Below are 23,188 nucleotides of genomic sequence, written 5' to 3' on the forward strand. Positions count from 1 at the left end.
TCTCTTTACACAGAGGGGACACATGTTTATGTATAAAAGAGATGAAAAAGTGGATTTTGCATAATAGGTGACCTTTAAAACATACAACTGTATGTGCTGCATTGACAGTCAGAATAAAAAAAGAGAAGAATAATCTAGATGAATTAACAAGGAATGCTCATCAACCTTAGCGGCTTAGCCCTCAGCCTTGGCCCAAGAGAGATGACTTGGCTGATTTGAAAGTGGAAAGATGAATTAATAATATAAAATACCTGGAACAGCCTCAGCAACACCTGCTGGATGCTGTGGGGTTTAAACTGGGGCTGTAGCATCTAGAGAGAAAGAGAAACACATATGTTGAGGATGTGTAGTTTCTCCTCTGCACAAATTGGATGTGACAACAGACTTTACATTTAGATACTTTCCCTATTCCCTTGTACGTGTGTGTGCATGCACTCGCCAGCATTCATTAGCAAAGTGTGTGTGTGTGTGTGTGTGTGTGTGTGTGTGTGTGTGTGTGTGTGTGTTTGTGTAACAGCCATGTGTCAGACTGACAGGATGCAGTCTGGCTGGTGGAGCTGTGGTCAAAGGAGCAGAGGCATTGCTGCCCACATGTCAAAAACAAGCTGAATAAAAAAGGCGGAACAGATGGCGGGGGAAGAAGGGATGTCAAATGTCCAAAAGAAAGCAGAAAGTGTGGGAGAGTACCAAACATCTTGTAAACTTCTCGACCTTACCAAATGCTTTTGCTTCACCACACTACTTGTTTGACTGCAAATATTTTTACATCTTTAGGGACAGTGTGTTTTTTTGTCTGTTTCCAGGCACTGTTTTTTTTGTGTCACTTAACAACACCGAGATGCCGAGAGTTCCTGCTCGGGGGGGAAGTGACAGATGACAACACGCCTTTTCTGTCTGGTTGAACAACTTGAATAAATAGAGGCTGGATACAAATAGAAGTTTGTTATGTGTTGAATGTAAAAAAGAGAGGAGCATAAAAAAGACATGGGATGTAAATGGAGTTGAAAGAAAGAGAAAGAGGGGAGAGTGATGATACTGTCGGTCATTTTGCCCAGTGGTTCAGGCTTGGATAGCCCCATACATTGACTTTGAACTTACTTGAATTTGATTACATTTTTTGTTTTCTATGCAAAGGTAAACAAAAAACATTCAACATTGGCTTCAGCTACATTAAGATTGGTTATAATGCCTTTTGGATATTTAAGAGATGCAGCCTTTCTGTAGCAATGGCAATAATGGTCAATGTTGCCACCATTTTGGAACCCATAAACTGATATCTGGGTTTACAGTCAGATGCAAGAATAGATTTGGGGCTTAGGGATGACGTCTACGTTTGGATTGTATGTGCCTTCATATGCTTCAGACGATAGCTGATGGGTTCATTCCATCGGACACAGATTTGTTTTTGCTCTTGACACAGAGCGTTTAGCCATGTGCAACCAAAGTCCTGGAACTTAACGATTAGAGGTCAGTCCTACTCAGACTACAAATGGAAACCAGAACGATTCCTATGCAAATATTGGGAAAAATATTGTCCTGTTACCCACAGATTTTGCTTTCATATGCAGACTCCGTTAATAGGAAACAATAGTAACAACCTAAGGAACCTGGCACTACTCAGTAAAATGGGCTACTAATTCACTTACAAACTCACACATTTATCAGACCTGTTGATTCAGACCATTGGTAGTGCATTATGGCGCGTTTCCACTACAGCGCGCAGCCCGGTTTAAGAGGGCTGTGACGTCAGCGGCCCGTTTGTGGTTGCGTTTCCACAGGAATGATTACAGTTGCAAAAAAACAGTTTAAGTGTTAATATGGACACCTGTTGTAAAATTGTGAACCTCTCCCTTAACATAGGTTCTTTATAACACACACTTTAAATTGACAGCTTGTGTTCTAAAAGCAAGACATGTCATGGTTTTAAACTGCCTCATTGTGGGATGTTAAGACAATAAAGACACTTGTCACACTCTGTCAAAAAGCGGTTGATTGATTAAAAAACTCAAATGAATCATTTTGCTCTAATTTGAGCTTCTGCCAAAGGCAAATGTGCATTCATGCATTCAATGAGAATGCCAGAACCTGCACTCAACATAAAAAGAATCTCCCAAAACAATAATGCAGACACACAAAAGTTTCATCAAGATATTGGCCGCTACCACATGGCTGTTTCTATCCCCAACCATCTTTGTCTTTCTCCCTTTCTCCCACACAGTAATCTTCAACTTCCCACTCGTTCCTTTCACTCACCATCGGCCTTCATTCGCTTTTCCTAACACAGATTTCATTCGCTTACATTTCCATTCATGCATCATCTCAGTCTAATTCCTTCCCTTTAATTTCCCTTGCTCCCTCTTTGTTTCTCCTCCGCCTCGTGTCTTTCTTCATCTCTTCATCTCTCCGGGAAGCCTGTGCACCACACAGCTCATCAGCACTAATCAGAGACCACTAAACCTTTCTTTTACTCCCCTATCTGACTTTGTTTTATGCCGTTAACTCTCTGCATTTTCATCTTTTCTCTCTGCCTCTGAATCCCTGCATGATGCCGGAGCCAGCTTGACGCGCTGCACCGCTGTTGTTCAGGGGCCTTTCATTTTTGGCAGCCATGCCTAATGCCCTCCTGCTTCCCACCTCTCAGCTGCCCTCTGACTCCTAAAGTAGAAGCTTCTTTCAAGTAAATACAACTTTATTATTCACTTTCAATAAACCGATATTTCACATATTGCAGATTATGCTACTTCTAAGAGCGATTGCACCAGCTATTCCTAAGTTTAACCCTATCCTAGTAATAACATTAGAGTCGACTAAATTGGGATTTATGCATAGGGTTGTACCACACAAAAAAGTCTTGCATACCAATTAGCTGTGATTAAACCAGTAACCACCTAGCTAATTTAACCAAAGGACAACATTAAAGTTAGCTTGCTATGACCTGAGATTAAAAAACAAGAGATGGTAATGTAGTAAATATTTGATCTGTTTAAAATAACACAAACTTGTATTGCAGGATACCTTTAAGTGTAAAACCTGCTGCCAGTAACACAAGCCTAAATGACCAAATAATGCTAGATCTTAATTTCCCTCAAAGTCAAATCTACATTATTACTACAAACTAACTTCTTAAGTGTAATTAATCTCTAATTAAAATGGTTATTGTGACGTTAAGTGAAAGTTAACATAACACTTTTGGGTCTTTCAGAAGTTTTTACTAGATCCTTATGTTTAATGGTAAAACCCTATGTGGCTTAATGCTAATTTCAAAACTAACTATCACTTACTACAAATTAAAGGGCATGTTTAGCCTCAAACTCAGTGAAGTATTTCAAAAAAGCTGATGAGACCAAACACTGGATGTTCTGTCCTTGATGTGTGTTTTTGGTGTATATCTGTCGTGTATGTGTTTTCTTGGCTGTGTTTTGGCACCACCTTGTGGTGGTTGTTTGACACTGCTGCTTTCTAGTGGTTTATTCGATTCCTGTTGCTAGGAGACCGAACTTGTTCGTTCCCGGGTGTGCTCCACGTGTAGCTTGGGTTGTTTCATGAACGGACGTCTGCTCTCCATGGGCTGTGCTTCGTATTTCCCGCTGGTTCACGCATCGTCTGTGAGTGTTATTGTCCGACAGACTGTGGCTTCATGGGAATATGTTGTATGTAAAAATGGTATGTTTGTAGGAATGCAGTGAGTATTCTTTGCGGCTAAGCTACTAGCGGCTAGGCTGATTAGCTTCTCAGTTTGTGCACCGTAGCTCATTGTGTGAAGTATTCTGTCTATTTAGCTCGTCAGTCGGGCAGTCAATAATAAACTGTTATGTCTGTATTGTCTTTACAGTTTCACCAAGTAAAGAGACTTCAGTAAAACTGACAACTGTGCTGGAGTTTTCTTTCAAACGGTTTAACTGGATGGATAGCTAGCTCAGTGCTAGTGAGACCCTTATGCAGCCTACACACGGCGGCGTGCGTTGCCGCTTGGCGGTGGGCGTGTCTTGAGCTTGGGGAGTTTACGCGAGCAACGCGACCAACAACCAATCACATGAATCTCCCGTGTCTCTCCCCAAGGGCTGGAAAATTGAAGAAGTGACCAGAAAGTCGGGTTTGTCAGCTGGAAAAAGCGATGTCTATTATTTTAGGTACTAAACGAACGGGGGCTTGCAAAACGTTTAGCTGCTGCAGGACACAAGAGTTTGCGGAAACAAGACAGGAGTTGATAATTGGAAGGGGGGGGTCTGTGTAAAGTTTGTGATGGGAAGGGGGGGGGGGTTCTGTTTGCAGCGGGGTAAAAAGGCTTTAAAAAGGCTCCCGTGTATGAATCTCACCATAGACATTAATGTCTAAAAAGCAATTTTTAATTAATGTCTATGGTGCTATTTTATGCAACATTGCATGGTGGCTAAATATATTGTCTATGCCTGCTGTCCATTCAAACGAAGTACACTGGATATAAACTCCCCAAACAGGCGAAAACCTACCCAAACAGGCGAAAACCTACCAGTTTCACCCACTGTCTCTGCCACCTCCCTCCATGCCTGGCTCCTCCGGTTTGTATCCCGGTAGGTGAACAGGGACTGAAAGCACCGGGTGATTCCCTACCGCTACGATTATTTTCTCCCCCATTTTTTGGCATATGAGGAAATGAACTGCGGTCTGGCTCTCAGCATACACGCGGTTTGATTGGCTAGCGCTTGAACTGTCAGATTTGCATACGCGGGATGTGATTGGCTGACGCCTCCGCCTCAGCTTCAAAAGTAGAACATTGCTCTACTTTTGCAGCGAGCACCGCGAGAAAAGCTACGCTTTGCTCCCAGAATGCAGTTCGGCGAATCGTGACGTCACCCCATTCAAAGTGAATGGGCAGAAGCGTTGAAGCGTCAACGCACGCCGCCGTGTGTAGGGGCCGTTACACTGGACTTCAATCAGCTGTCTCTGGAAGTCAATGTCAAAGCCTCCATTCAATCATTTAAGCAACCATGCAGAATTATTCATTGAAAATCAGCGTGACTGACAGTTGAGTGTTTACACCCTTAAATGAGAAAATCACTTAAGGCCGGCACAAAAAATAAATTCTACAAAATTGTTGTTCCATTAAGTGCTTGATTCCTTTCACTCTTGAAACAGCAGTGACAACAAACATGACATTTGATTGAAGACAAATATACTCCAATTATGCACACACACTTGCTTGTTCTCAAGCGATTTGTCTCAGGATAAAAAGATGGTCGAGTGATGCAAAAATAAAAGTTTATTTCACCATTTTGTTTAGTTTGATTGAATCTTCATATTCATCCACTTTGGACTGATGAATCCCCCTTATAAGAGATACAACTGAGTAAATGACTGGGCAGCACTTACATACAGTAGCTCCTTCAATGTGCATTGGTAATGTCTGCCTTCTAAAGTATTTGCAAGGAATCAACCTCTTATTGTGTATTCTAATTCCCAACAGAACTCCAGTTTACCTTGTCCAAAAATATATGCCTATAGGCCAAATAAAGGCCTGATTCTCTCTGCCACTAAGGTACATGTGTTCCTTGTGTGACAGAGGGGTAATGACTAGTTGTTCTTCTTAAGGCCCAGACACACCAAGCTGACACCAAAGAACTCACACAGACGGACCCCCGACTGTTGCGTCGCCTCGCGTCTCTGCGTTTTGGCCATGTGTCGCACTGGAACACACAGCAAAGACTTCAGCCGACGGCCAAGTAGCACGTACGAACTGCGCATGCGTGGGTGGCAATAACTCTCCTTACCAGCAGGCGGCGGTAGTGTGTATTCGTCATTCAAAAGAGGCAACAACCGGAAGACAGACTGGCTGATAACCGAGAGAAGAAGAACAGACTGCGTGATATAAACAACAAATAGCGTGTGCGTTCCATTTTCACTCTACAGCGAGAAGCTCATGGGGCTTTCCCGAACCTGTGTCGAGAGCTGGAGTTAAATGAAATCTCAGATTTGCCTTCTTAACACTAGAACCGCCAGAGGTTTTTGTATACCTAAAACCGCCACCTGGGTCAAATTGACCCGCTATTAGAATGCATTGATTTTCAAGGTAAAATGTTCTTTATTGAACAGTGAGTTTTGATCGCACAGGGATGAAACGTATACCAATAGAATCTGTGGACTCTCAGCTTTTCATATGACAGGGCTCGACATTATAAATGGCCCCCTGGCCCGGAAGCATTATTTAGACACCCCGGCCAGCATAACGTACTTTCAACTCGCCCCACAGCTGTTTGCTGCGGAGCGCAGCGCGAGCAGTCTCCCGTGAGCGGGAGCGCACTCCTTCACTACAGACTGTCTCTATCTCTCTCTCTCTCTCTATCTATAACTATCTATCAATATATCTATCCATCTATCTCTCTCTCTCTCAATCTATCTCTCAATCTATAAGGAACCGCAGTAGACAAAAGGCGTTGCTATAGAAACACGTCATGTTTATATGAAAAGGGGTGGGGTCAATATGACCCGCTGGGCGGAAATAGGTATAAATGGCAATTTTTTTTGGAACAGAGGGTGCTACATAACACACTTTCAGGAAAAGTCACGGACTGGGAGACTTTAATATTTTATTGAAAAAAAGTTACATACAATAAAAAACAGCTCTGGGTCAAATTGACCCGATTGGCGGTTCTAGTGTTAATAGTTTGTTTGGGTCCCTCACTTCCGTTTCGCTTCTCAAGCACTGATTCGTTTTCGGCCGAAAAGGCGTCGGCACGGCTGACAAGACACGACGGTGTGGGACACACCAATCCGAGTAGGGCGTGTCGACGCCCATCGACAGCCAAAATCGGCTTGGTGTGTCCGGGCCTTTAGATGTTGCAATTTTTAAGCAACGTTATCCATTTGACCAGGACTTTTCTCAAAATGTCCAATCAATTCCTGATTAAAAACCATGTCATATGTAAACCTTGCTAAAACATGACTCGACTCAAAGTTTTTGACATGATGCATTCGTGGCCATCTTTAGCATAGAGAAACAGAAGAGAGTTTGCAATTTGGACAATATTTTAAGAGCAGTGAACAGTATACAGTAATTGCAGTTGAAAGGGTTCAATGACAAAAAATACTTTGCAGATACTGGTTTATTTACAGACCCTGTATCGTTCTTCTGTTCTTTAGGTCCTTTCATTGTCTTTTCTTTGTTCCTTATGTGACCTCACTTATTCCTTTACTATGAATTCCCCCCCTCATCTTTTCCTTCTTTCATTTCTATCTCATTTCTCTCTCCCATTACATCACCCCCCCTGTTGCAGTGTGACCTAATGACTTGGCAGCTGTTAGCCTGTGTTTGCAGTTTTCTGCCATTTCAGTGCAGGACTGAGGCTAAGGCTCTAAAATAAGACTCTGGATCGGCCAATGAAGGACAGCGTATAGCACTCAATATAATCCCAGAAACACAAACACACTTTCCACGGAAACAAACTGAAGAGGAATGTAATGCAACTTTTCTTTAATGTAATGCTTCCAGTCTCTCACATATTCATTTCTGTTATACCCAGGAGGGGTTTAAGCCCAGTGACCCACCATGTTGTGCTTCACCATGACATGACATATGACTCGAGCAGCATGTAGTACTTGTAAGCAGGGATTGGTTGGTGACTTGACAGAAGAGGATGAGGATGATGGAGAGAGATCTGTGATTACGATGTATTACTCCCCCCTTTGGTTTCCTCATATGTACCCAGTTCACCTCCTGGGCCCTGCCGTGGTGCCCTTGAGCAAGGCACCGGACACCCCCATACCCCCCCCACTCCCCATAGCTCCCCAGGCACTGTACAATAGCTGCCCACTGCTCCTAGTACTAGGATGGGTTAAATGCAGAGACCGAATTTCACTGTGTGTGCTGTGTGCATGTATACGTGACAATTAAAGAGGGTTTCATCCCTCAGATTCTATCCATCTATCTACTTCTCTGTGCCCTTCTGCATTATTAAGTGATTGATGTTGCTGCTATTTTATAAATTATAAAAAGTACTGTAAAATCATGATCTTATTTGTGTGTTGTGGATGTTAAATCAGAAAAACTGTTCATAACGTCATCCGTGCAAATGCATTTCAATGGGTCCTGTAAAAGATCAGTTTTGGAGATTTTTAACAAATAGAGAAATTAAACTGCAAAACTTTAAAGTGAAAGAATTTCTAGAATGTTTGCCTCGCGGTTGCATGACCCCACCAGCTTGTCAAGTTGTTCTTACTTCTTCATTTATCATATTATATTATTTGTGTCTAAATCTAGCATGTTAAGGTAAAATATATTGTTACTTACCACCCACCAGTAGTATACATCAGAGGGCAGCTGGATGTTGTCTCGGGTCCACACAGGTGAGATGTCTGGGTCGTAGTTCTCATCGAACCAATCAGAAACCCCAGGGTCTCCGACACAGTGCGAGCAGGCGCACGTCTTCTGCTGCGAGGTGTCGGGTGTTGACAGCCTGTGTGCGCCCGTGTAGCTGGGCACTAGCTTCACCCGCCTCGACTCCTCCCACCCGGGGGGCTCCAGGTAGTTGAGACCGACACCCCCACGGAGTGAGACGGAGAAGAATAGCGAGGTGAGGAAGATGAGGACCAAGGAGCCAAGGAGAACCCAGACCCTGCGGGAGCATCTCCCCCTGCCTCCCTTCTCCGCCCCACCTCCTCCCAGAGTACTACCTCCACCTCCTGTGGCTGCGAGCGTCCCCCCGCTCAGCCAGGGCCTGAGCTCCGAGAGTCTGGGAGCTCCCCTGGATGGGCCATTGCCCCAGGACCCCCAGCCCCAGCGCCTGTCCCGGTGCAGGGTGGAGGATGGGATGCGGCCCCCCCATGGCCATGCCCCCACCCCTAGGCCTGCCACTGTCCCCAGTCCACCACCACCTCCTGCGCTGCCGCCTCCACGCAACGACCACCAGGCTAGGTCAGCGCGATCAGCACGACCCCTGACTTACACTTCGCACTACGAAATCACACACACTCTGACGGAGGGCGATGTGTCAGAGTCGATTTGTCTCACAGTCAAGCTGTGCACTCAGCAACGCTCCTACACTTCCTCCCCGTCTCCCACAGGATTCTCTCCCTCTCTCTTCACAGCTTGCCTCTCGCACAGAAATGCCTCGACAAACACACACAGCCGTAGCCCGACTGCTTCCCTTGCTCTCAATGAGAGGAGAAGTCTCCTTGAGCTTCTATTCTATGTTAATTCCCTCTGTCTTTACTTCCTAACTTCTCTTGTTTCCGCTTTCTTTACATCCACCTCTCTTTTCCCGCCTTAATCTTGGGATTAGTCCATCTTTAGTGAAATCCAGTGCACGGTGCGGACGGATGCAGCAGGTCCCTCTCGTTTGCTCTGCCATCTGTGTGAATGTTGAGCTCGGCTCCGACGCTTTCTCTCTTTTTCCGTCTCACTCGTTGCAATGAAGCGACGTAGCCAAAGAAAAGCTGGCAGCCTAGTTGAGAGCAGCGTAGAGAGGGAGGGAAGATGGGAGGAGGAGCAGGAGAAGGGAGGAGGTTGGGCCTGAAGGGTGTTCCATCACGTCTCTAGCCATGCTAGACCAAAAAGATACCTATCTTCCTCTCTTTTCACCTCCGCTGCTCAGTGCCTCTGTTATCTGCCGCTTTCTCTGTATTCTCTTTGCTTTTCCTTCGATTGTTGCTTTTCTCTCGAGGTTCACTTCACCTAGTTTATCTACGTATCAAGGTCTCTCGTCTTCTGTTTGAACCCTCCCTTTTCAGTTCATTGTCTTTGTCTGTCTTCTCACAAAGAGCTTCTTTGTGAAAATAAGTTTAAAACACTCCTCTGATGACGTTCTTCTTCTCACTTCCCTCAGACAACGTTTTTAAAAGTTTGGATGAAATGTTTAAGCATCGTAAAGAGATGAAAATAAACTCTGCTACTGCTTAGCATTCAATGCCATCATCTTCTAGATGTCACTTCTATGAGAGGTTCTGCCAAGCCTGGCTGTGATAGTATCAAGAAATCACGAAAAACATCCAACATAATCACAAAGTCCTTTCACCACTCTTCTCTGTACCCATAGAGATGAAAAAAACAATCAAACTCAAAGCTTAAAGTCAAATAGAACGTTTGGAGGAGTAATCAAAGCAAGACAAGCAGAGTGTCTGATGTCCCTCCAACGGAAAGTTTTCTATCACGATGGTTTATCCAGGGATGAAGCTGCACCAAGCGAAGGCGAAAGTGGTGGAAGTAGTGATGTGCAAAGGCTGCGAAAAAGAAAAAAAGACAAAACCAATCAGCCCAAAATCTCATTTTCTCTACAGCTGGCTTTGCGAGGGCGACCGGATGAAAGGAGGGGGAAGCGTCTGTCCTGCATTGCAGTGTGTGTGTGTGTGTGTGTGTGTGTGTGTGTGTATTAATGTGTGTATGGTGTTAAGCTAGGGAAGCGCACTGTCTGCCAGTTGCACAAATTGTATTGTGTTCTACAGCTGTGCCGGTGTGTGTGTGTGTTTGGCTGGAAGCGTACATTTCATGAGGCTGGTGAGTTTGAGGTGACTCCTGCTTAGCTCTAATCTGCTAAACTGTAATCCCAGGGTAAAACCCCTGCGGTGCCCACTTTCTGCCAGCTGTGTGCCCTGCCCATGTTCATGTGATGCCAAAAAAACACCTGCTTAACTCACCTGCTGACAAACACTGCTGTCGTTCTGCTGCAATTACATTTGATGTGTGTTCGTTCCTCTGCAACCTGGACTCCTAAGGCACACAGCAATCCTCCGAGCAAAGTAATGAAGTTTTCTAAGTCATCTTGTAATTTCGTACCAGGTTGTGGTACTCTGGCCTGAAGTCTGGATTCCTGTTCTGCAGAAAACCTGAGGGACAGAAAAAGAAAGCAATAAAAAAAGTGTTAGTGTTTTTTAGCCAGCTGCATGTAGCGAAAGGTTGTGTTGTTTACTGTAAATGGCCCATCCTTGTGAACTTTAACCATTTAACTGAGACAATGGACCATAAAGCAGTTTGCCAAACGCCTTTAAACATCAAAAGAAAAGAAAAAAAATAGAAATCTAGCCGGTACTTTCCCTCCATTTCCTGTCCCCAAGCTCTAACAAATGTCCACAAATCAAATGAACTTCTTGGTTTAGCTATTGTGCAGCAAAGACCGCAAGACAGACAAGCTAAACAATGTTCTTCTTCCCATGGAGTCTTCGACTCTCATTATTAGCCAATGCAGCCTGACTTTGTGTCGCATTCCTCCAAAAGTTGGTACTGTTTCAACCTTTAGCTGTAGGGGTTTTAATTGCCATCCCCTGCCGTCCCGACCGCAGCAACCAAAAACACACTACAGGCGATCAAATGAAATGGACTACTTGCTTTTTCTTCGCAACACCTGATTTGGTGTGAATCCAAACTAAGCCTCATTGACCATATTGACATTTGTAATCCTCCTCTCCTTTTCCACCTTGATCCTCTTCCTCTCTTATTTTTTCATTCTCATATTCTCTCCCCCAACCAGAATGACCTCTTTTTCAGTTTGTATCTGTCTCCAGCAGCCCTCGTTCTGCATCTGCTCTCTCTCACAAACTGTGCATGTAACTGGGCCAGTACTCGACCCCCTGTAGTTTGTGCATAAGCCTGGGAGAGGTGTTGACGACAAAGCTTCAGATGTTGAACTCTGTACACAAGTATTTAGAACAATAACAAACACACAATTCTAATAGTACTTTTCGTTGTTGGTTGCTCTCGTCAGCCTTTAATACAATTATTTCTCATGTAGTACAAGAAAAGCTTATATCTTATTAAATAAAGATGTTTTATTTCTTCTTATATTGAAAAAATCTTAACTCTTTTTCATGTATATAGTGTTTTCGATCCCTTTGCCAAAAGGAAAAGCAAGGTTTTGCTAATCTTAGCCCTCAATTTCTTAACAAATTGATCACTAATACAGCTTAATGGTAAAATAAGAGTTTTATTTCAGAAGCCATAAGACTTGTGAACAGTCAAAGTGGTAACTTCACCTTTAGAATGAATAATGCATTCAAGCTTTTACAATTTGAACTGTGTTATATATTGTGTAAATGAATCATTTTTGTTTATTTCTGCCTGGACTCTTGCTTGCCTTGATTTGCCCGTTGAGAGAAAGTATTTTATATTGAATTTCTGAATGTCTTTGACTGTGTCCATCACAAGGGGCAAGGGCAAACACGAGCAAACTTTGGCTCTGGCCTGTTTGTGTGTCTGCTGCTTACTACTCAAGACATTTCTAAATGTCACTGTACTGAATTGGAAATGTTGAAGTAGAGTGACAGGATACAGATTGAAGGAGTCGGGGCAGAATACTAAGCAATGACACGGACCTCACATACAAACTGCTCTCAGAACTGAAAGCTGCTGTTTATTCTTGCAGATGACCATTCCTCTGTGGGGCACATTTGCTGAGCCCACTACAAAGTGGCATCAGGTTGAACAATTTTGCATCTGAGCAAGGTGTTAATTGCTAATACAGATATAAATGAGCTGAAGATAATCTAATGTATGGCTCATTAAATCCCCGCCTAATAAAATCTGCTGATGTGCTGTGATGAACTGGTGTTAAGTGTTTTCTTCTGCTGAACTTGGAATATTAGTTGAAGGAAAAAAAAGGGGACCTATCATGCAAAATGCACTTTTTGATGTATTTTATACATAAATATGTGTCCCCGGTGTGTCGGGGAACTCACGCAGCGTCAGAAAATAAAACCCTTTCTCTTTTCCTCCGTACCCAAATCTTTTAAAAACGGGGGTACAACGAGTGGATACAGAAAGTTGCCATCAGAAACAATGCGTGTTTTGGACGTCATCTCGTCTTTGTTTACATTAGCAAGCCTCGCTAACACTCAGAGCTAACCTGTACTGTAGAGCACATGTGTTTAAAAAGCAGGAAATAAAAAAAGGAACCCACCTTGTGATAAACCCGCAAGAGAAAAAGCATTTGAGCTCCATACTGGTTCAGAAATAATCCTTGATGTGGTTTAGAACAGGATGGCGTTTTATCACAGCAGAATTTAACTTTATCTCCGGTAGAATTCTGATCAGGCATTAGCTCCGCCTCCTCGCTTTCTTTCTTTTCAAGCTAAGGACCCAAAATCCGCGTTTCTCTAACAGGGCTTCAAAAGAGGGGTATGAGCAGTATGAGGCATGGCTACAATGGGGGAACTGTTTGGTATTTTAAGCAAAAAACTTCACAGACATGTTTTGTATAGGTATGGCCCTACAATATATTTTCCCAATATAGCATAATAGGTCCACTTTAAAGTGTGTGTTGAGCATGCAAGCAAAAAGGCTGTTCTGTTTTTGAAGAAATATGATGAAAATTACAAATGCATAATCAAGCTGGAGACTTAGAGAAAAGAAAAGAGCATTGTAATGCAAGTTTAAATGTGATAAAACATCCATTACTGCTATCATGACTCATTGTGTCTGAACCTAAAATAGTGAATGGCAAACGACAGAAAAAAGGAATGTGAAACTATTATTTAAATGTCTTAAAATGCTAAAACCAAATGCTAATATCCTTATAGTTATCCATTCTAAGTCATGTTTGAAAAATACATTTTACAGGCTCGAAAATGACATTCCAGAATGAATGAGTATATCTTCACAACTAAAAGGGGTATATGAATAATCTTTTTTATCAAAACAATGATACACCTGTGAGTTGGATGTAGAAAAGTCAGAATCAATATAGATGTTTTTATTTTAAAGTAAATTCAGATTGAACATAGTAAAAAAATGTAAATTATAGTTTCCGTCCAAAGAAAACCCATTACTTATAGTGAAAACCACCCTTGAATGATGGGATAGTAGACTAAAAGCTTTAGGAATCCAAACTATAACATATAATAAGTACCCTGTATCAAGATTGATGCAAAACAAGTGACATTTGACTTTTTCAGAGAGATTTAGAAACAAAAAAACACCTCTGGGTACATTTGGGTGTATTTGCCGTATCTCTGGAACCCATTGGTCGATTTTGGTGATTGACACCTCTTTTGAACCATTAGAGACAATTGAATCGAGAGGGAGTCCCTAAATCCACCCACATGTTACCATTGAGGAGTGAGAGTGATGCCCAAGCTTGCCCAAACCGAAAGCTATGTTACGCTCTGAAAACAGAAAACTGAAAACTAGGCTTATTGCCATAAATGTTATGATGGATTATCAGTAATCATTTCAAAGTGACACAGACACATTGGATTAACCTTCAGCAGCGTTTATATGCGTTTATATGCCCTTGAACACAACTTTTGATCAGAAAACAGACGTATTTGCCGTTTTGGCTACGTAAAGGCCCTGACACACCAGGCAGTCACCAGAGAACTCGCCGACATCCGACACCGACAGATCCATCGACGAGTTCTCCTGCGTATTGGCCGTGTGTCGCACTGAAATACACCGCTTTACTACAGCCGAGCACGTACGAACTGCGCATGCGTGAGTGGCAATAACTCTCCTTACCAGCAGGCGGCGGTAGTGTGTATTCGTCATTCAAAATAGGCAACAACCGGAAAACAGAGAAGAAGAACAGACTGATATACAAACAAATAGCGGGTGCCGTTCGAAACATGTTTTAGAATATAAAAATACATGAATGATGAAATGAGCACATAAAGTGCAGACATACTATAAAATCACAGTTAATAGACCTGCATCTGATGATCGCAGTGTTCTGGCGGGTGTGTCGTTTATTGAGTCAGCAATGTAATAATGGCCACTTCTTGCTAAATTTACGATGAGATGAAAAACCGGACTTGACCAAACAAATCACGGAGCTCTCAGCAGAGGACAGCCGGGGACGCTCCCGCCGATATCAGAGATGTCCCTGCTATGTGTGGGAGGTAAGAGAGGACATTTAAATCGTTTGTTTACGTCCCTCACTTCCGTTTCGCTTCTCATTTGCTAGCTGAACAGCTGATCAGAGTGGTTTCTTGGCCCGATAGCTTGTGTCCAACACCCGGCCGATTCAACATGTTGAATCGGCCGGGTGTCGATCGTGAAAGGCCAAATAAGGCGTGTCACGGCCGAGGGTTCGGGACACACCAAATTAACTTTGGGCGACAAGGAACCCGTTTTCGCCCAACAACGCAAGACGGCCGATATCGGCCTGGTGTGTAGGGGCCTTAAAGTGAAGTTGTGTGTTGTCTTTGCTGGCTTTCGCTGTCGCACAGTGATGATACTTATACCATTGGAATCTGTGGAATCTCAGCTTTCATATGATATCTTGTTTGTGCAGATCCGATGAAGTATAACATATTTCTACCGTGAGTTATGTGCTAAGTGCATTAGCACTCTTTAGCTTAGTGCTAATTCAGAGGCTCGGCGTTAGACTTGTGTTTTGTTTCGGTAAAAATGGTTCACATCGTCAGGTAGCTGAGTTTCTTCCCGTTAAGTGGGTATGACACATTCATAGTTTGTTAAATGTTAAGAAGCCCTCAGACGCTGTTTCCTGCAAGATGTTAAGCCCCCGGGGGCTCCCGGGCTTAACAGGTTAACCTTCAGCATTGTTTTTATGCCCTTGAACACAACTTTTGATCACAAAACAGCAAAGATAAGACATATTTACCCCGCGGGCGGGGGCAATCGGGCTTAAGAGGTTAAAACAACAATAACAAAATAAATGATGACGCCTTTTGTCTAAAGAGCGCTTTTCGTAGTTCTCAAAGACACTTAACAAATAATCATATACAACATTAGTCTAAAAATAAACAACCCTCAACATTAACCACACTTTTAAAGCATTTCTGAAAAGGTACGATTCATGATCAGAACATGGACATGTTTGTACCATAGACTGTATATATGAAGTGGGTTTGTACCCACTCAGATGTATTCAGGGAGTGGGAGGGGGCTATGGAGGAGGCTATGTTTAATAACTGTAAGTTGCAGCCCTACTCATAAGACATTTTCTCACCATCTGACCCCTTGCTTCTCTCTAAACAATGTCAAACCTCTGTGTGGTCCTTCAGTAAGTAACGGCTAGAGCAATGTCACTTCTTTGTGCTGAAAAAAGGCCCAAACTCCTTACTTGATACTGCTGCGTGTTGTTGCCAGCCAAACAATACTAAGTTGTGAACTGGAATGTCTTTCTCCTTGTCCCCTCCACAGACTGTCTGCCTCTCTTTTTATCTACCAACCCGCTCCCACACCCAGCAGTGAACGATTATTTTCCACCATCTATTTCTGATGCATTACCATGGCAGCCAGCAAGCCATGCAGGGTTGTTACGGCAACAAAAACGACAGTCTCCAACCTTGACCCGTGTAATCCAATGCTCGAGATCATGGGCAGACTTTGCTGTCTCCAGCTGATATATTTATTTATTTTAATGTTATTTTTCTAGTTGCTGTATATATCACACCTTCCATGACAGAGTTTCACACATTCACAACTGGAGCCACAGTCCTGGTGGTTTTCATACCATTACTGTATGTTATCTGGGTGTAAAGGTACCAAACAATCTTCAGGTTAACAATATGAACTCAAATTGTCCATGATTTTGTATAATTGCTTGTTATCATTCCTTCTAATTGTCACTGAGGCCAAGGGATATCATTATTTTGAGCATAATGCTCGCCTTTGCCCCTTTGGTTTTAATAAACAATGCTCCCAATGCACACGTTCTTTATGAATCCATTATTCATTTTTGAGAATAGTTGTTCACTGTGGCCGCCTTGAATAGCAACAGCTGTCAGTATGTTCCACTGTATCTCCCACTGTTATCTGTACTGTCCTCACAGTCCACACAGCTGTCAATGTAATCTTCTGTTAAAAGATTCATCGCATCACCGAACAACTTTCTACACAGCGATAACTCCTCATCAGTATGTCAGAAAACGCAGGCATTGATTCCTACATATGCTGCAGCTCAAATGTTTCCATCAGCCCAGAGGCATCACCTGTCGAGTTGGTAATACACTCATACACCAGGGGTGCAGCTTTCAGTACGTGAACTTGGCTTCTGTTTTTTGTATTCTGTCCAGTTTGTGTACATGCTCTGCCTTCAGAATGGATACATTTATCTTGCATTGATTTTATTCCAACTTTAACAGAAGTTCACCACTTTAAACTGTCAATCACCTCGCCCACGTTCCCTAGCTTTTGCTCTCTCAGTTTTTCTGCTCTAGGCGTACCTTTTGTCCTGTCATTTTCCTGGATTTGTTATGCTTTCACATTTTTACAGGTAATAATTATCATCCAATACCCTCCTGCCGGCCTCCTCCCTTTAACAATGGCTCTCAACAGGTACCCAAATGTTTCAATGTGTTCTGTCTGCCTCCCGTTGAGTGCGCTCGCCTATGACGCCCCCGGTGTACTCAGCCTCACCACCTCTCTTCTTTATCCACGTGAGGGTGTCTAATGACTGAACAAAACAATGACTAACTCGAGAACAAATCTATCTGCATTCACCTGGCTTTCAGGCACTCGTTGAGCTAGAGCCCAGACCACATGCTCCACAGTTCATGTAGTTCTGGCTCTCCCAGCAGCAGTTTAACTTCACATTTCTCTGCACTGCTGCAGAACAGCGAGTACCAGCAGTATTATTACTGAAACTAAAATCCTGGCCCCGGGAGATTGACAGTTTCGCTCCAGGTCTGCACTCCATGAACAACCAATACTGTTATGTTTTATTAAATGAATACAAACCACAATTACCTTTGTTTTAGGCTGCTTACAGATCAAATGTGTCAGATTCTCTCTAATTTAATTTATGCTGCTGTCTGAAGGGGCTTTGTGCGTCTCACAGACTTTAACACAGCATGAAGCAGTGCTTCAGAAGTTTTCTCGTCAAAATATGCTTAAAGGGGACTTATTATGCTCATTTTCAGGTTCATATTTGTATCTCTACTGTGACATGTTATCATGTTTTAATGTTTAAAAAGCTCTTTATTTTCTCATACTGCCTGTGCTGCAGCACCTCTTTTCACCCTCTGTCTGAAACCAGAGCCCAGTCTGCTCTGATTGGTTAGCTGGCCGGCTCTGTTGTGATTGGTCAACTGCTAAGAGATGTCCCGCCCCTATCACGTACAATGTGTTAGAGCGCAGGCTTATAGAAGCGGTAGTGTTACATAGTGATGTCACAATGTCACTGAATTAAACAAAGGAGTCCAATGGAGGCGTTTAAGCACTTTGTGTATTAAACGCAGGGAGGGGGAGGCAGGGGGAGTGTGTGAGGGGAGAGAAACTCCTTCTGGCATGAACTTTGGGATTTAAGCCTTTGCAGACCACATACATGAACAAAAACCTATATAACACACTATAGGAAAGGGAACACCCAAAAAAGCCTCATAGGGCCTCTTAAAGATACAGGATCATCATTTGGATCGAAGAGCTGCCGTGTTTATAGTAACTAATAATCAGGGCCGTTTCTAGCTGTTTGGGGGCCCTATGCAAGATGCTGTTTGGGGGCCCTAGTTTTTCAACTACAATGGGGGATTCCGAAGCCTTTAAGATGATCTGTGGAGACGCATCAATCTGTTACACTTTAAGAGGAAAACAGGCTAATTTCACGAAAACCAAGCAATTGAAACTTACAAAAAATGATATTAAAAAGGTAAACAATAAGGTTCCTCTACGTCAATAAATGCAAGAGATGCAGCATTTTCTCAACAATTAAAAAATGTCAACTTCCTCAGACGTCACTCATTGGGTGACAAGCCCAACGATGATTTGGACTTTATTACCCCAAAAACACAAGCCACAGCTTTGCTATCATTGCAGTTTAGTTGTGTTTATATCCTACATTTGATTTTTAAGCATATAATGCTTCACCGAACACAGGAGGGGGCTTGGCTGTCTACAAATAAAGACGGCTAATTTTAATTCTCCCCAAATATATTGAGGCTGAACCTGAACTTTCAGCTTGGGGGCCCCCTAGTGGCCGCGGGGGCCCTATGCATCTGCATAGTCCGCCTATAGGAAGAAACGGCCCTGCTAATAATAGATGCTTTCAGTATCCTACACTAACATAAAATGGGCTCTCATAGAGCTGATATATCAATGAATAACTAGTCAACCACCATTTGAGTGAAAAATCTGTTATCTCAACAAAGCCAACATTAATAGATCTTTGTTTACACATATTGGTTATGTTGCCTATTTTGAGACGCTACCTCATAATAGTATTTGTTTTTGTATTTAAACATTTTGGCATAATATAACTGTCCTCCCTACAGCTTAGCACAAATCATGTTTCTGGTACAGGCGATTATTATTGTTTATTTTTTCTCCACAACCATCTTAAGACCCCCAGACATGATCTCCTGACCCCCTTAGGGGTCTGGAACACCAGGTCAGACCACTGACACAGATTATTTCTCTGTACTATAGAGCTCCATTGTTGTCCAACTAGACAAAGCCGTGTTCATCGCTGCATGATGAAACACAGCCCTGTCATTCATTTGAATGAGGCCAGTCCGATGGCGTAGTGGGGGCACCAATGCAGGGGGCAGCAGCAAATATTTCAAATTTGTTCTCCAAACACCCAAAGCAATGCCAATAAAGTGAGTGTTTGACTTTGAAAGAAAGTGATTGTGAGTAATTGTGTGTCTACAGTTAGCTGCATGCCTTCCACTTAATGCAGTGTGGGATAGACTCCACTTTGCTACGACCCTAAATAGGTACAACTAAGTCATTATTGGATAGTGTAGTATTAGTAGGGATGGGTATCGTTAAGGTTTTAACGGTACTACTACTTTTATCGATACCGCTTATCGGTCCGGTCTTTTAACGGTACTTTTATCGGTTCTTTTGGAGAAAAAAATGAGGTAAACTAACTATATGTTGTATGTCAGGGACTACGGATGGAAATGAGCTCAAAGCTAAAATCCGGCATATTTACACTTGAAGCATTATTTGTCTAAAGTGTTCATTAATGTGCATTGTCCCTATTCAAATAAACGAATAAATGAAAAATGAAAATAAACAAATTGTGAACAAAACTAACATTGCTTTTTATTTAAATTAAATACATAATATTTCACATCAAAAGAAACAACAATGTTTTAACAAATGGTATTAAATAATGTGATGACAGAACTGTAAACAGAATGGCTCAAACTTTAACAAAATAAATGTACCTCTAATCATTAGCCCATGTTTGTATAATTGAGTTAACTCCGTGTGTTGCTGCTAGCATACATACTGTAACACCTGACGTGGAAACGTTACTCGTGGATGGGGCTACAGAGCTACTAGAAAGACAGTCGAACCCGGTGCATTTCTCCGTCTGAATGTGGTGCACTTTTGATAAATGTTTAGACAAATTGCTCGTGTTACCGCCCTTACATGCTAAACTCTTATTGCACTTTAGGTAACGAGCATTGTCCACATCGAGACGGGTAAAGTTTAACCACACCTTTTAGTGCTTAGTTCTCTCCGCCATCTCCTCCGTGTGTGTGTGTTGCTGCATGGAGCAGCTGCGTGTGTGTAAACTGCCCCGCCCCCTCGCAAGCAGGCGGGGGAGAGAGATCTCTCGTCTGGTTTGGAGAGATCGAAAATACTACTGCATTTTGCAGTCTTTTTGCATCTTAGAAACGGAGTTGGCGACACTAAAACTGCAATATAATGTTTGTGTAGCAATAATACACATGACATATTTTTTACATGTCTCCAGTACCGATAAAAAGACCGATAACGTCGGAGCTTAACGGTACCACGGTCTTTAATAATTCAGCCCCGGGGCCCGTTTAATACCGGGGCTCGGTACCCATCCCTAAGTATTAGCTGCAGAAACAAATTAAATCTATAAAATAAGTTACCCATTTAGAAACCGGCACTAACATGACCTTGACTAAGTCCCGCTCAGTAACCAACAAAGCAGCGTGTGTGTCGGGATGCATATATTTTCAGGTTTAATTACCATGTCTTTAATTACTTGAATTACTCGCCTTAACTGTTTCATTGTTGCCAGCCAGCCATTAATCAGCGTAGATGAGTTACATTTTGTTCTAAGACGACCCACGTCTTATTATTTTTCCGTCCCCTGTCTCATTTTCTGTCATCATCACAGTTTTAAATAAGGTGTCAGCTATTTCTGCAATAAAAGCATCTGTTATTAGCAGCTGCTATCATGGTGCAGAGCATTTTCAATTACTTTTCCCCAATCACCCTTCCATAATCTACTCCCCCACCACCTAGTGTTTCCTCCATCTTCTACAGTTACCATTTGTTTCTCATTATTTCTTCGTCCTGTCATTAATCTTCATTCCCTCCTGTCACGACTGTACCTAGAGTGTGTTTATGTTGAAGAAGGATTGTGACACATTCCCCACCACCTACCACATCTTTATCGTTCACTCTCTGCCGTCCTACCTCGCAGTCGATCTCATTGATTTTGTTTAAAAAGTTATAACAGGATCTAATCATTAATAATGATCTCTCCTCGTGGTCTTCCATTATTTTCCCCTTAACCCCTCTGTCTCATTTGTCACTGTTTTTCACAGATCGCCTCCATCACTCTTCTCTTTCACAAAGAGTAAGATGCAGCCATTTTGGTTGTTACAGGTGCCCCTCTTCCATCATTCTCCTGTTTTGTCTGCCTTTACTCCCATTCCCCTCCCTTTCTGCTATGTATCCTGTGTTTGGAAATGATAATGTTTCACTGCAATTTCACAAACCAGTTGCCCTCCCTGACAACAAAGAAATAGAGGCAGGTTTCAATGGTTGGTTGTCGTACAACATGATCTATATTTTTGTAATGCAACCCTCTCTTCTTCAGCCTATCTGCACTCAGAGAGAAACTGGCCGTATATTGAAACTGTTGACTCTGTTTCCTTTTTAATCTAAATATTTTGTCCGTCTAAGTGTTACCTTTCTTTTCTCCTTGTCCATTTTCACTTTAGCTTAAATCAGTAACACCAGATCTTTGTCTTTTATAGATAGTATTTTATATATAATCATGTATAGATATATATGTTTTTTTTGTGCCTGCTATGCCACATTTGCTGTAACAATGTACATTTCCCCTCTGTGGGACTAATAAAGAATTTTTGATTTATGATATCTTTGGTACATTTGGTATTGTTTCATTGAGTTGGTTAAGGCAAATCAGTTTTGCCCCCCCTGCCTGAAACGCCTCAATTGTAGTACTTTGTTTTCTCCCATGACACAGTGACATCATTGCGTAACACTTGTGCTTATTGGCTAGCGCTCCAACACATTGTACGTGCAGGGGCGCCGTTTGCCCGGCAGGCAAGGCAGGCAACCCCAAAGAAGGTCTATTAAAAAGATCCACAGCAACGACAACATGAAACCCCCTTTCATTTACTGCAATGACATGTCGGGAAACCCCCATGCATAGCGCGCTGTCAAAAGCTGCTTCATAATTTCAGTTTCGTAATCTCCGCTGCCTGGGGCCCCAAGAGTGTCTTGCAGCGCCACTGTGTACATGATAGGCTAAGGGACAGGACCTCTATGAGTGGTTGACCATTCAGAACAGAGCAGGCCAGCTAACCAATCAGAGCAGACTGGGCTCTGGTTTCAGACGTATGATAGAAATAAAGAGCTTTTTGAACATTATAGCATGTCAAAATGTCACAGTAGAGACACTACATACACCTGGAAATAAGCATATAAAAGGCTCCTTTAATTACATTTACCATTTTAAATGTTGCTGTGACATGGCCTTTAGTCTATATATTGTCTGATATGTGCTTATTGTGTGACCATCTTTAATGAGTTAAATGTCTGCATTGGTCATCATTTAGAGAACACTTTACAAGAAGAGCTCACTTTAAAGTTTTAAGGTGTTGGGAGACTACTCAAACCTCTGAGCTTTAAGTCACTGCCAATAATAGCCAAAACGTGGGATAAGTCTCCCGACTGAAAACACGACTGCATTTGAGCCTTGACCAAAGGACCTTTCTGGATTTGTCTGACAGAAAACCACTTAAAGAAAGGCCTTCAGAAACAACCTGGATCGTATGTCTCTGCTTTAATGCATCCAAGACAAATGCCCCTGACTTTGAAAGGTATCGCTTTCTGGAAACGCAGAGAGAAAGACCAGCCTCGAGGGACACGGTAAAGCGAAAAAATGAAAACATGAAATGAAATATAGCGAGATGAGAAAATAATCCCAGACACAGACAAAGAGCAGCCAATTTGAAAAGAAGGTAATGGGCTATTTATCACCATTCAAGTGTCTCCATTTTTATAAACTGCAAGCAGAAAAAATATGGCTCTACAACTAGGCTGTAGCCATGGAAACCCACTATCTGTATCCTATTGAAGGAA

At 42.5% G+C, this 23,188-nt stretch overlaps 1 protein-coding gene across 1 annotated transcript in view; it reads right to left on the reverse strand.

Moving 5' to 3' along the window:
* st3gal2 (ST3 beta-galactoside alpha-2,3-sialyltransferase 2) overlaps positions 1 to 23,188 on the reverse strand; it is a 54,287-nt gene that overhangs the window by 8,028 nt on the left and 23,071 nt on the right. Inside the window, exons 2-4 of the mRNA XM_034141566.1 lie at positions 10,606 to 10,794; positions 8,264 to 8,909; positions 252 to 311 (exon numbers count right to left, since the gene is read on the reverse strand). Coding sequence (XP_033997457.1) covers positions 252 to 311; positions 8,264 to 8,909; positions 10,606 to 10,794 — 895 coding nt within the window. The remainder of the gene's footprint in view (positions 1 to 251; positions 312 to 8,263; positions 8,910 to 10,605; positions 10,795 to 23,188) is intronic.

This window comes from Trematomus bernacchii, unplaced genomic scaffold (assembly GCF_902827165.1).
Source record: "Trematomus bernacchii unplaced genomic scaffold, fTreBer1.1, whole genome shotgun sequence".
In the NCBI taxonomy this organism is placed as follows: Eukaryota; Metazoa; Chordata; class Actinopteri; order Perciformes; family Nototheniidae; genus Trematomus; species Trematomus bernacchii.